The sequence below is a fragment of the Nothobranchius furzeri genome, chromosome 14, assembly GCF_043380555.1.
Source record: "Nothobranchius furzeri strain GRZ-AD chromosome 14, NfurGRZ-RIMD1, whole genome shotgun sequence".
NCBI classification, from domain to species: domain Eukaryota; kingdom Metazoa; phylum Chordata; class Actinopteri; order Cyprinodontiformes; family Nothobranchiidae; genus Nothobranchius; species Nothobranchius furzeri.
In genome coordinates this window covers 57,706,078-57,718,662 of record NC_091754.1, presented here as the reverse complement: position 1 = coordinate 57,718,662, position 12,585 = coordinate 57,706,078, and the positions used below count along the sequence as shown (strand labels likewise).

The window sequence follows — 12,585 nt, the reverse complement described above, 5'->3', positions numbered from 1 at the left end:
CGTCTCTGTGCAGCGCAAAAGCCCGGGTGGACAGTTTGTTTAGTACAGGGTGACCATATTTCCATTTACAAAAAGAGGGCAGGGGATCGGTGCCTAAGACATCACACTATGGCAACGCCACACAAACCACGTTGGGACCCATTTTTTTGTAAGAACTAAATTAATATCAGATTCTGCCAATAAAAAGGCTCTAAAACAATTCATATGTAAATATTTTGCATAATTATTGCAAAATCTCATTTTGCCTTGGAACCCAAAACGCCTTGAAACGGCCCTGGGTGTGTGACTGAGTTTTGAAGGTCATCTGAATTGTAGCAGATGTATAAATATTACATGTGTATAACTTATTGCTTTATACAGGTAAAAACGTGTAGTGGAGATAAATCTACCTACATTTTACTTTGTTTTCTTGTTTTTATTGAACTATTTTCCTGTCCTGTCTGTCTCTCATCTTCCTGCATCTCCTCTAAACTCTCCAGAAAAACTGCTGCCTGGATTCTTACTTTTTCACCTCATCAGTTACTTTTGAGCAGACCAAAGGGATCTCCTGACCGCAAAGTGGAGAGCGCGTTTCGATGCTGCGTCAGTGAGGTGACATCACCGCAGCGCAGGTGATGAGCTCCGCAGTAGCAGAGCACTTCAGGCACAAATAAGACAGAAAGTAGAGAACATGTGCGGACATGAACGATCGTGGGTTAATTATAGTTTTTTGGTTGCGCCGCTTTGAGAATGGACCGTGCGCTGGAAGCAGCAGCCTGGATCGCTGCGCAACAACGATCATCGCTCTGTCGCTCTCTGTGCTCTCTGCTCAAAAGAGTCCATAAATGATGTAATATAGGTAGAAAACTTTTTTCCAGCTCCCCTGGATGTGTAGGATATCCAGCTCCCCCATAATTCGATCCCTGCTCCTGGATGAAAAGCCGAACATTTTCATCAAGAACCCCCAGTCCGGACGCCCCGGACAGAGAGTGAAAAGTGGACATGTCCGGGGAAAACAGGACGTACGGTCACCCTAGTTTAATATAAAGCGGGAGATTACATATACAGTATTTTGCTTTTGCCCTTGCTGCCTTGGGCCCTTTGGAGTTCGTGGGCCCTGGGTAATTGCCCAGTTTCCCATATGGTTAATCCGGCCTTGGTTAGGGGAGGAACTGCCTTACAGTCATAGGACAGGTCTAGCTGAGCAGCAAACTCAAAAGCATGGGACTAAATCCTCTGTGCGCAGCATTGCTTTCAGCCTCTTCAAGATTTAAACCCATGGCAGCATGTCCTGCTGTATCACCTAGAGCAGCTGGTGGCCGGGCTTTGGCCATGTAAATGATATTTATAGCATGTAGTAAAATGCAACGGCTGCTTTCCCTGCTGGCAAGTTAACTGCTTCAACTTTCCAGCCTTTTTGTGTGGTAGCCAACAAATAACAACACATTTCAATACGTCACAGACAAGCATTGCATATTTATATTTTTACTATGGCACAAGTCCCACCAAACCCTATAAATTGCATTTAAGTTGAGTGAATAGTCTTTATGGTGGTGAAAGGTAACAGAGAGTGCTGACTGACAGTCAAATATGTTTGCTTATCACCATGTGCACACTTCAGAAGCGTTTTCCATTGGACAAGGGTAGCCATTTCTCATCTTAATCCATTTCCACTGCAGAAACCAGGGTCAAAGCGTTTTACCACAGCAAACATTTACCCCAGTAAACAACCGTGGTAGGAGGTAGTACTTTAAAAAGCACATAACGTCTTTATTCATAAAAGAACAAAGGCCACACTTGACATCAACCACTTAATTTGCTTCTCTATCTCATAGCTCAGATCTTATTGCAGTGCAGCCCTAACCCTGGTCCTCAAAAACATCTATTCTGCATGTTTTAGTTGCTTCCCTTATGCAACGCACCTGATTCAGTGGTCGTTTAACTCTACAGGACTTTTTTAATCACCCACTGACTAAAATCAGGTGTGCTGAGGTAGAGAGACCTCTAAATGTTAGAGACTAAACACTAAAGATTAATTTAATTGTTGGCTTCATCAGAATGTGATCTTCAGCTTTTGCTGGAGCGGTTCGCAGCTGAGTGTGAAGCAGCTTGGATGAGAATCAGCTCCTCTAAATCTGAGACCATGGTCTTGATTTGGAAAAGGGTAGAATGCCTTCCCCGGATCAGGGATGAGGTCCTGCCCCAAGTGGAGGAGTTTAAGTATCTCGGGGTCTTGTTCACGAGTGAGGGAAAACTGGAGCGTGAGATCGATAGGCGGATTGGTGCTGCGTCTGCAGTGATGCAGGTGTTGTACTGGTCTGTCATGGTGAAGAGAGAGCTGAGTCAGAAGGCGAAGCTCTCGATTTGCCGGTCATCTACGTTCCTACCCTCACCTATGGTCATGAGCTTTGGGTAGTGACCGAAAGAACGAGATCGCGGATACAAGCGGCCAAAATGAGTTTTCTACGAAGAGTGGCTGGGCTCTCCCTTAGAGATAGGGTGAGAAGCTTGGTCATCTGGGAGGGGCGCGGAGTAGATCCGCTGCTCCTCCACATCGAGAGGAGCCAGTTGAGGGGGCTCGGGCATCTGGTCAGGATGCCTCCTGGATGCCTCCCTGGTGAGGTTTTCCGGGCACGTCCAACCAGGAGGAGACCTAAAGGTAGACCCAGGACATGGTGGAGGGACTCTGTCTCTCACCTGGCCAGGGAACACCTTGGGATTCCCTCGGAGGAGCTGGCCCAAGTGGCTGGGGAGAGGGAAGTCTGGGCCTCTCAACTTAGGCCCCTGCGATCCGACTCCGGATAAGCGAATAAAAATGGATGGATGGATTAATTTAAGAACTCTATCGAATCAAAAGTAGGCTTGAGTATAGATGAAGTGGAATGGGTACATTGAGGCAAAGACGCCTCTAAAATTTAGAGGTTTATCTGATAAATCATCGAAGCCAGATATATAGGTTGTCATTAGATGAGATGATTGGTACCATTTTGTTTCCTTGGTCTAAAAGTAGAGGTTTAGCCTTAAATGAAGGAGTTATCGTGTCTTGGTGTTCAGTTTGCGAGTTGTAGGATTGAGCAGAGATTGGGATTCGCATCATGACCAAAATAACGGCCTCTGAAATATTTTAGGGTGGCAAGGCTCAGCCTTAGGGATGAGGTGATGAGCCCCAACATAAAGAAGGAGCTCAGGGCGGAGTGGGCGTTGCTTCTGATGTGGATGTCTCTGGGTCAGCTCCCTTTGGAGGTCTTCTTTGACCCAACTGTTGATAAGTTACAAAAAATGGATGGAAAGGGTGAATTCATATATGCTAAAGATGAATCTAAGGGATGGTTAGAAGCAGGTCCGCCACATGTTAGAGAGCATTTTATTTCCTATAGCTTATTAAGTCATTCAATGAACTCAGATAAAAAAAAAACATCTATAACATTCTAAAATTAAATAAATGGGAATGTTGGAATAAAAAGTTTATTTTTTAATATTTTTAATCAATTTATTATGATTTATGAATTAAATGTTTGGTATTTCCAGTTCTTTTCATATTTTCAGACCCAAACCCTTTGTTTAATACATCATTTGGTCTCATTTAAATGTTAATTAACATATAAAGTAGCAAAAGTTTTGTTTTGTTCTCTTTTTCAGGAATGACTCATTGCCTGCCCTTATAAGCTTTTTTTTCTACTATTAAAGTTCTGGCAACAAGATTATACATCAGTTCATTCATTAATCAGATAAAGTTCCAGAGAGTTCTGTGGCAAACTGCAATCAGCCATAATTAAGTTGATGATAAGATGATCTGTAGACTCTGAGCATTGATTATGGGCATTTTAATTAGTCATTTAATGAAGGTTATGTTACAGCCTGCTTAGTGATGGTGGAAATAAAACCCAGTAGAGTAGAGGGTTAGTCACTGATGTCTTTATGGTTTTGGCGGGTGCAGTTTGTCTAAATGAGAACACATTTACTTGGTTATTATGACCGAAAATAATATGGATCATACTTGGTTTTGCATGGACACGTTTATTTATTAAACTTAAATTAAAAGAATTGAATGCTCTAATGAAAGGTCTACAAAGTGAAGCTGACTTTATCGCCATGCCCAATGAGACCAATGGTGCAGTGCAACCATTTGTAAAAGGTGTTCAAGTGCAAAATAGTTCAAAACGATTTTTAAAGACTTTGAAGATGAAACGTTTCCATTGAAGGTGAGATTGTAGAAATCACTGTAACGCTCAGCAACATGTTCCTTCAACGTACTTCAAGAAGATTTTTGTTTTCTTCTAAGTGCTCCACTTTTAGAATAACTCACGGGAGATTTTCTCACAAGATATTTTTCTACGATCTGGCTTGTCGTCCACACGAAAGTGTAGATCTACGGCATCAGACACAAATCTTTCAAAAACCTCCAACCAAAGTGAAGATTTGTGAATACTCTGTTGTCAGCATTTTGCTTGTGTACAAAGTACCCAGGGTTTTAGACATCACAGTAGCGATGGGTACCGAATTTGGTACTTTTTAAGGTACCGACCGAATTCCATAGTACCGACTAAGCACCGATTCACGTCATTTGAAACGGTGCCTCGTTTCGGTACCCGTTCTTCATAACGACAACTTGCCTAGACAGCTGCGCATGCGCAAGAGCGTTATGTCATTGGTCGCTGTAAACAGAGCAGCATGGTAGAAAGAACGCACGCTAAAGCTTGGGTCCACTTCACTAAATGTGATGGGTAACTGGGTGATGATGAAACCAGCGACAACGATCTAAGTGAGACACCCTTATCTTAATCTGCTCCGGTAGGTGAATAAAATATTTAAGGTAACGTTAGCTTGATATGTTAGCATCTGTTCCGCTAATGGTGCGTTCGCTTTCTCCTCGGAACTCCGAATTTCCGACTAGAAGAACATGAACACGCTCTAAAGTTTGGCTTCACTTTACTAAATGCGACGGGTGATTGGGTGAAGATGAAACCAGCGACAACGATCTAAGTGTGAGGCATCATCGTTTTAATCTGCTCCAGCAGCTAAATAAACTGTTTAAGATAACGTTAGCTTGATAAATTAGCTTCCATTGCCACCATTGTTATTAGCTAATGGTGCGTTCGCTTTCTCCTCGGAAATTCTAACTTCCCAGTAGGAAAAATCAAAAGAAAAAGGACGGCAAAAGGAATGAAGATACACAGTAAATTTAGTTCACAGTAAAGATGTTTGCTTCAGTTTAATTATCAGCTTATAAAACTACAAGGACGATGTTAAAATACAAACTGTTGTATGTTATTTATCATGATAAATATCAAATATGGTTATATATTGAGAAAAATATATATTTAATTATAAAAGAGAATTAAAATATTAAACACTCAAAAGTATCTAAAATTGGTACCGTTAAGTGCCGGTATCGATTCCTAGGTACCGGGAATCAGTACTGAATCAATTCAAATGTCAAAGGTACCCATCCTTACATCCCACGTGGGACCAGTCTTTTCACTCAGAAACAATGAGGATGCCCTCAGAGCTGTATTGGCATCATCGATAATCCAAGTACTTTTTACAAGCTGTTCAATGTAGAAGACCAAAGTCGAAGGACAATGTTAGGGACAGCTATTGGGGAACTACTACTGGCTACAGGAGCAACATGCATATGTCTGTGCTTAACAATCCACTTGTGCAGTTAGGTTTGGAGAGATCTTCTTATGTTTTAGATGAGGTAACCTGATCCCAAGTTTTATTTGTAGAAGGATATTTGGTTTGACAACAGTCCTGTCCTGTGTGTAGATGGTGATAATTCTTGACTGTGGTTTAGTTTTAGAATAACTGACGCCATCCCAAACAGATTCATAGCTGGTACCATCGTGGGATGCTCGGATCAGTCTGATTTCACTCAAAAGCAGTTGTGCAAATGTTTACAGCATATACAATCAACAGTATCTCATCTGTAGTATGACCTCAGTTTGGAGATTAGTTCTGAATGGATTGACAAGATAACTGCTAATCTGGGCAAGGTCGAGAAACCCAACATTGGCGTCTTTTGCTGTAACATTTTATCCTGTTCAACTTTAACCTTTTATTATTCACAGAAACGTCTCTTTAACGTTAAATGTTCAAAACTTCTTTAAAATCTTAATTTTACCTAAAACAGGGTACCCGCTGGCCCATAAAAAGTCTTAAATTTGCCTTTCCAAATTTAAGGCCTTAAAAATCCTTAAAAATGACAAATAATCCTTAAATACAGTTTCCAAAGGTCTTAAATGACCAAAGACCCAATAAACAAGATTCTGTTATTTCTATAAAATTTTCATAAATTTCTAGTTGGTGTTCAGCATTTTTTGTGTATGATATTGGCGTAAGCGGAACCGTACACATTCAGTTGGTTGTGAAAGGGGGCTATTTTTAGATGAGCACATTAGCTGGTTAAGCTAGTGGGAGCTTGTGCCATGGGGAAGTGAAAGTTTGATGGTAACTGGATGGCTTATCCCACGTTGGCGACGTGGTTAGCACCGGTTCCAGGCAATAGCTGGAAATTATAGCTTAAATTGAATTTTAAAAAATTGCTTAAATTTGGTCAAAATGGCCTTAAAAAGTCTTAAATTTGGCTCCCTTAAACCTGCAGATACCCTGTAAAAAAAAACCCACTAATTTCATCCCTTTTTTTTTTTTTTACAATTTTATCTATTAATTTTCATGTTTGAGTTTCTAAACACTTCAAATGAAAAATACATTTAAATTATTGTCAGTTTACCAAAACAGCTCATCAAAGAGCTCACGACAACAGGACATATGCTCATTTGCAAGGTCACTGGAAAAGGGTCTCTTGTGGACCCAGAGTGAGACTGCTGACAAAACCTCAAAAGCACTTTTGGGAGTTTCCCAAATTTCTCATAACTTTTCCCAAGAGTCCCATAGGCCTTGGGTTAAATGATTCTGAACATGTTTGAAACCGTTTTTGATGAAAAATTATTTTTTCTCAAATCAGGAAGTGGCAGACATGTGAAACATCTTCAGGAGTTGGAGACCAATGGCACAAAATTATAACTGATAGGGGAGAAAAAGACAAGTTTAACAAGAATTAATTGTGAACAAATTAGGACATAATAAAGTTTTTTTTAGGCGAATTTGGAACCAGAAATCAAGCATGAAATTATTCTGATATAAATTAGTTTTATAAACAGTTCAGTGTGATTCTAACAAAAGTTAACATATTTTTTCACATCTTGCACTGTCTGCCAAAGATGTCTAGGACGCATCTCGAGTCTGTCCTGCATGCTTTTGTTTTATCAAGGCTCGACTACTGTAATGTTGTACTACTAAATGTTGGGCTGAGTCAGGCGGTAATGAAACGATTGTAGTTAGTGAAGAACTCGGCAGCTAGATTCCTGACAGGCTCGAAAAAGACAACACATGTTACTCCTGTCCTGGCTTCCCTACACTGGTTTCATGTGGTTTACTGGGCAAAGTTTCAAGTTCTGTTTGTGTTCCGGGCCCTCCACGGTGGTGCCCCACCATATCTGGGTGGGTTGTTACAGATGCATGCCCCTACATGTTCCCTTCGCTCGGCTGATCAGGATTGGCTCATCGTCCCACAAACAAGGTTCAAAACAAGAGGTGATAGGGCCTTTTCGGTCCTCGCTTCAACACTATGGAAAGAGTTTGTGTTACAAACAGTTCCCATCACTGCAGGTCTTCAAGAATCGATTGAAGACTCATTTTAGTTGTTTGGCTTTTATATAATATGGATGGTTAGATTTTTAGTCTTTTATCATATCTGTCATCATTTTAGTCATTTTTATGCAATTTTTAATGTGTCTTTTTGCTCTGTTACTGTATTTATGCCATGTTCAGCGCCTTGGGCTTCTGTAAAGGCAGTGGAAGGCGCTATACAAATAAAATTTGATTGATTGATTGATTTTCTCTTTTCCAGCTGCAGTCCCGTGGGACACAGACTTTAGTCCTAAAGATTTATGTGGGACTGAAAATCGTTACAACTCTTAACACTTGCTTTCATCATTATGCATTAGCTGTAAACAGTCTTTATCATTTGATTAAAATAATCCTTAATCCATGGCAGCGTGCCAAGTTGGGAAATTTTTATTTAAGTTGTTGTCACTAACGGAGTACAGACGGCTTTATAAACCCCAGAGGTCTTTTAATGCCAGTTAGGCTTCTGAAAAACAAGATTCACCCCTTTTATAAAGTGGATTTTAATTGATTTTATTTTCTATCTATCTCTAGAACATTTAAAAAACACGTGTTCATTTTATTTTTTTCCATTTCTGCACATTTTACCATATTTTTCCTTACAAGTGTCTTCCATCAGGCTTTAAAGCAGGGGTCACCAACCTTTTTGAAACCGAGAGCAACTTAAAGGGTACGGAGTAATACGAAGGGCTACCTGTACATGACACACTTCTGAAAACTTAGTTTATTTTTATTTTGAATTCAATATTGATATGTCTGACAACATTTTATTTGCTTCTCAAATAATAATAATGATTTAAGGCAGGAAACAGATAAATCTCAACATGTAACACTTTTTTTTATCTCAGTGCATTTCAGTTGTCTCTCATATTCAAATAATCACCTCTGCAACATTTCTTGGAAAAACATATGCCATTTTTACTAACTACTTCTGAAACAATCTTAATCAGACTAGGTAAATTGTCAGTTATGTAACCTTTCAGTCCTGCAAAACACAACTTTTTAACACAAAATCTTTAGCATTTTAAACTAAATCTGTACATAACAGCTTGAATATCTTGGAACTTTGCCATGCAGCTGTTTAGCTGAAATCATCTGGCATATTTCTTTTTCTATTAGTGGGAAACCTGGCATTGCATGCTGTTCACCAGTTTGCTGTAATCTGGGGTGTAACTTGATACTGCAACTCTGACTGAGTCATGTAGATGAGCATCAGTAAGGCGTGTTCTGTGTTTGCTCTTTATGAAGTTCATGTCAGAAAAGGCTGATTCACAGAGATAAGTTGAACCAAACATGCAGGCAACCTTCATAGCTGCTGTGCACACACCTTTGTACTTCTCTGTATCCACAAGGCACCAAAAGTTTGGTTCACTTTGATGGGCTTTGAGATGGAGGTCGTTTTGCAGTGTTATAATTTCTATCTCCACCTCCCCAGCATTCAAGCTGAATGTTGCACTTAGCTGCTCAGCAATGCATGCAATTTCTACTTGCACAAAAGGATTGGAAATGAATGACACACATGGCTCAAGTTGATCAAAGTCACGAAACCTATTCTCAAACTCTTGTCCAAGTCTGTTAATGACTTCAGAGTATTTGTCAACAACTTTGTCAAAAGTCTCAGATGCAGAAGCATTGTCATTCAGCACTGACTGCACAGCAGGAAAGTGCAGCACCCTTTTTTTCTGTAAATGCACAGAGAAAATGTTCATCTTGGCTTTGAATGCATTTACAGCACTTATCATGTCAGCAACAGTTTTACCTTTGCCTTGCAGCTCACAGTTCAAATGGTTAAGTTTCCCAGTGATGTCCGTTAAAAATGCAAGGTCAAGTATCCATTCAATGTCCTCCAGCAATGAGATGTCTTCACCTTTGGATTTCATGAACTTCTTGATTTCACACAAAAGTGAAAAAAAAACGTAAAACCCGTCCCCTGCTGAGCCATCTGATTTCTGTGTGTAGTAACAGGTCGCCATATTCCGCTGACAGCTCCTCCAATAGCACTTTGAATATCCTGTGCTGTTTGGCTTTGGAACGGATGCTATTTATGATCTTCACAACAGGAGTCATCACATGCTCAAATCCGGTCACTTTTGAACATATCGCCTGCTGATGAATGATGCAGTGGTAATGTAGAAATGTTGGGAAGTCTGTGTCACCTTTGCAGTGCGCGATGAAACCTGCGTGCCGGCCGATCATGGCAGGAGCCCCATCTGTAGTCATGGACACCAGCTTTTCTAGTGGTACTTTTTTTTCCACAAGAAAACTCTTAACTGCGTTGTAGATATCAACTCCCCTTGTAGTTGTCTGGAGGGGCAGTAATGTAAGAAGTTCCTCTTTAGTGGAGAAGTCATCAAAAACCATACGAATAAAGACCATCAGCTGTGCTGAACTGCTGCAGTCCACAGACTCGTCACACTGGATGCTAAACCACTTACATGTTGCCACATCCTGCTCCAGCCTCTCTGTTAAGTTCTCTGACATAGCCGTCACTCTTCTTACCGTTGTACTTGCGCCCAGTTGGACGTTGGAGAGAGTGGAGATGACATCGGTTCCATTCTTCTCATCTTTAAATACAGTCTTTGCGATTATCATCATTGCTTCTTTGAAAACTTCTCCATCTGAAAATGTCTTCTTGTTCTTAATCAAAAAATGTGTGGCTCTAAATGACGCTTCTGTTGTTTTTTGTGACTTTTCCACTGGCTTCTTGAATAAAGACTGCTGTTTGCCCAAAGCTGCCTTTAACTCACGTGCTTTTTCTGTCCGTAGTGCGCTGCTAGGTGGGTAGCTAGCATTGTAGCTTTTATGACAAGTACTGAAGTGTCTCTCCACATTGTGCCGCTTTGCTGTCGCCACAGTCATTCCACAAATGAGACACACACATTTTCTCTCACGAGCGTAAAAAAGAACTCCTCCTCCCAATCACTATGAAAATTATATGTTTTCTTTCGTTTTTCAGCCATTTTCGGTTGGTATCCAGCTCCTCATTGGGACAGCACCCGCCCGCTAGCTTAACGCCGCGCCGAATCGAACTAGTAGGTCAAAGAAAGTTCATGTTTACGTCTTCTTCTTCTACGGTTTTTAATGACAGCTTGCAGCCTATGTGATTGCACTACTGCCACATTCACGTACGGTAAAGTACTATTTATATGTCGATGGTAAAATATAAAAACATACAAAATATAAAATATTTTTGTTCTTAAAAATTATTCGTTAATAGTTTCATTTTCAAATAAGCATTGATGCAACTGTGACTCAAAAACAAAAGCAACACAATAAAAAAAAGGAGATATCAAGTCAAGTTCAGTGGTGACTAGTTCTATTTTTAGAACATAGCCTGCGGGCACCCCGTGGTTACCCCGAGAGCACCTTGGTGCCCGCGGGCACCACGTTGGTGACCCCTGCTTTAAAGGGACTTTTGAATTTTTATGCTCGCGATTGCCCCCTCAGGCCAAAAGCATAACTGCAGCTTCAATAGTAGGCTCGTGCACGAGGTGCGCATGCTGAACGTGCACACTCTTTAACGAAAATAACAGCTGAGACAGTCCCGTGTGTGTGTGTGTGTGTGTGTGTGTGTGTGTGTGTGTGTGTGTGTGTGTGTGTGTGTGTGTGTGTGTGTGTGTGTGTGTGTGTGTGTGTGTGTGTGTGTGTGTGTGTGTGTGTGTGTGTGTGGCCCGGAGGACAGAGGACAGGAGAACGCGCAGCTAATTAATTAAATAATTTGGTTCTGTACCTTTCTCTTCAGCACAGCTGACAAAGGTTTAAGATGGGTCAGTCCTCCTGCATGCTCAGATCATTCCCTTCCCTTGCTTGAAAAATTGTTCCAAAATGAAAGTTGAACCCACATCTTTTTATCTGTGAATTCAATGCCGTTCGGCGAGTCTCAAATAAAAATTTGGGCATCTTACTGTAAAAATAATATATCATTAATGTAAAAAAGAAACTCTAAATAAACTATGTTCACATCCAGAATCAAACCAGGTTCTTTTGAACGAGAGTCCAACGTCTTATTAGGTGAACTAAAGCGCCAGTGATGTTCTTTGTATCTGTAACTTTTATATCCTTGATGACAGCTGAAACAACGTCAAACCAAAGAACGGTTCGGAGTGAAAATGGCTATTTTGTTGCTAATTTGCAGGAAATATCTAGAAGAAAGTTCTACAGAAAGTAGCTAAGGGTCCTCAGAAATGTAGCTAGCTTTGTCACTAGGCGTTAGGAACAGCGACAAAGGGGCACTGCCTCACTCTCTGCTGCTAAAGCTACGGATAGCAAATGCTACGGGCGATGCCTGAGCGTGAACGCGCGTGAAGCAGCCTGCTCGACCCGAGCATCTCTCTTTTTCTGTGATTTTACAGAAAAACAGGCAATCACAGTAAAAATGCCAGGGCTCATTCTACAGGACCAGGGCATTGCAGGAGAATGTATGAAGAAGACATTTATTATTTCTATACATGTTTTGGCTGTCTAACTTCCATAATGCCCGTTTAATATGGTGTATAAAAATCTAGTTATATATTTTCTAAATAACATTTAGCTTGTTTCAGATGGTCTTCTCTGTAATGAAACAGGTTTTTGCCCCTTTTCTCTGAATTTTATTTTCAGTGATTTTATGCCGTCTTTGCTGAAGAGCGAGTTAGATAGCTGACATAAACACATTTTATTAAACTTTAATTGATTTGTTTTTTTGTCTCACAGCAGAGTGGGAAGGGATTCCGTTGTCACGGTAACTGTTGCAGTTTTTGTGGTCTGTACAAAATCTCTGGTCATTTGTTTTGAAAGAGATTTTGTGACAAGAAGCTCTGATATCTGCTGTCAAAGTGCCCTTCAAACAAAACGAGCCTGCAAGTTGAAATCCACTTGTATTTTATTTTAGGACTGACGGTGAATTGGATCAAGTAGCCAGATGTATGCAGAGAGATT

General features: G+C 40.5%; 2 protein-coding genes across 6 annotated transcripts in view; one reads left to right on the top strand and one right to left on the bottom strand.

The window, feature by feature from the left end:
• The window catches only part of LOC107380986 (beta-1,3-galactosyltransferase 1), a 201,383-nt gene that overhangs the window by 144,464 nt on the left and 44,334 nt on the right, over nucleotides 1-12,585 (top strand). The window lies entirely within an intron of this gene.
• On the bottom strand, nucleotides 8,784-10,527 carry LOC139062739 (general transcription factor II-I repeat domain-containing protein 2-like). Its single transcript, XM_070544402.1, has 2 exons — nucleotides 9,670-10,527; nucleotides 8,784-9,554 (listed from the first exon to the last, which is right to left on the bottom strand). Exons 1-2 carry the CDS (start codon nucleotides 10,525-10,527, stop codon nucleotides 8,784-8,786), a joined length of 1,629 nt encoding a protein of 542 aa, XP_070400503.1.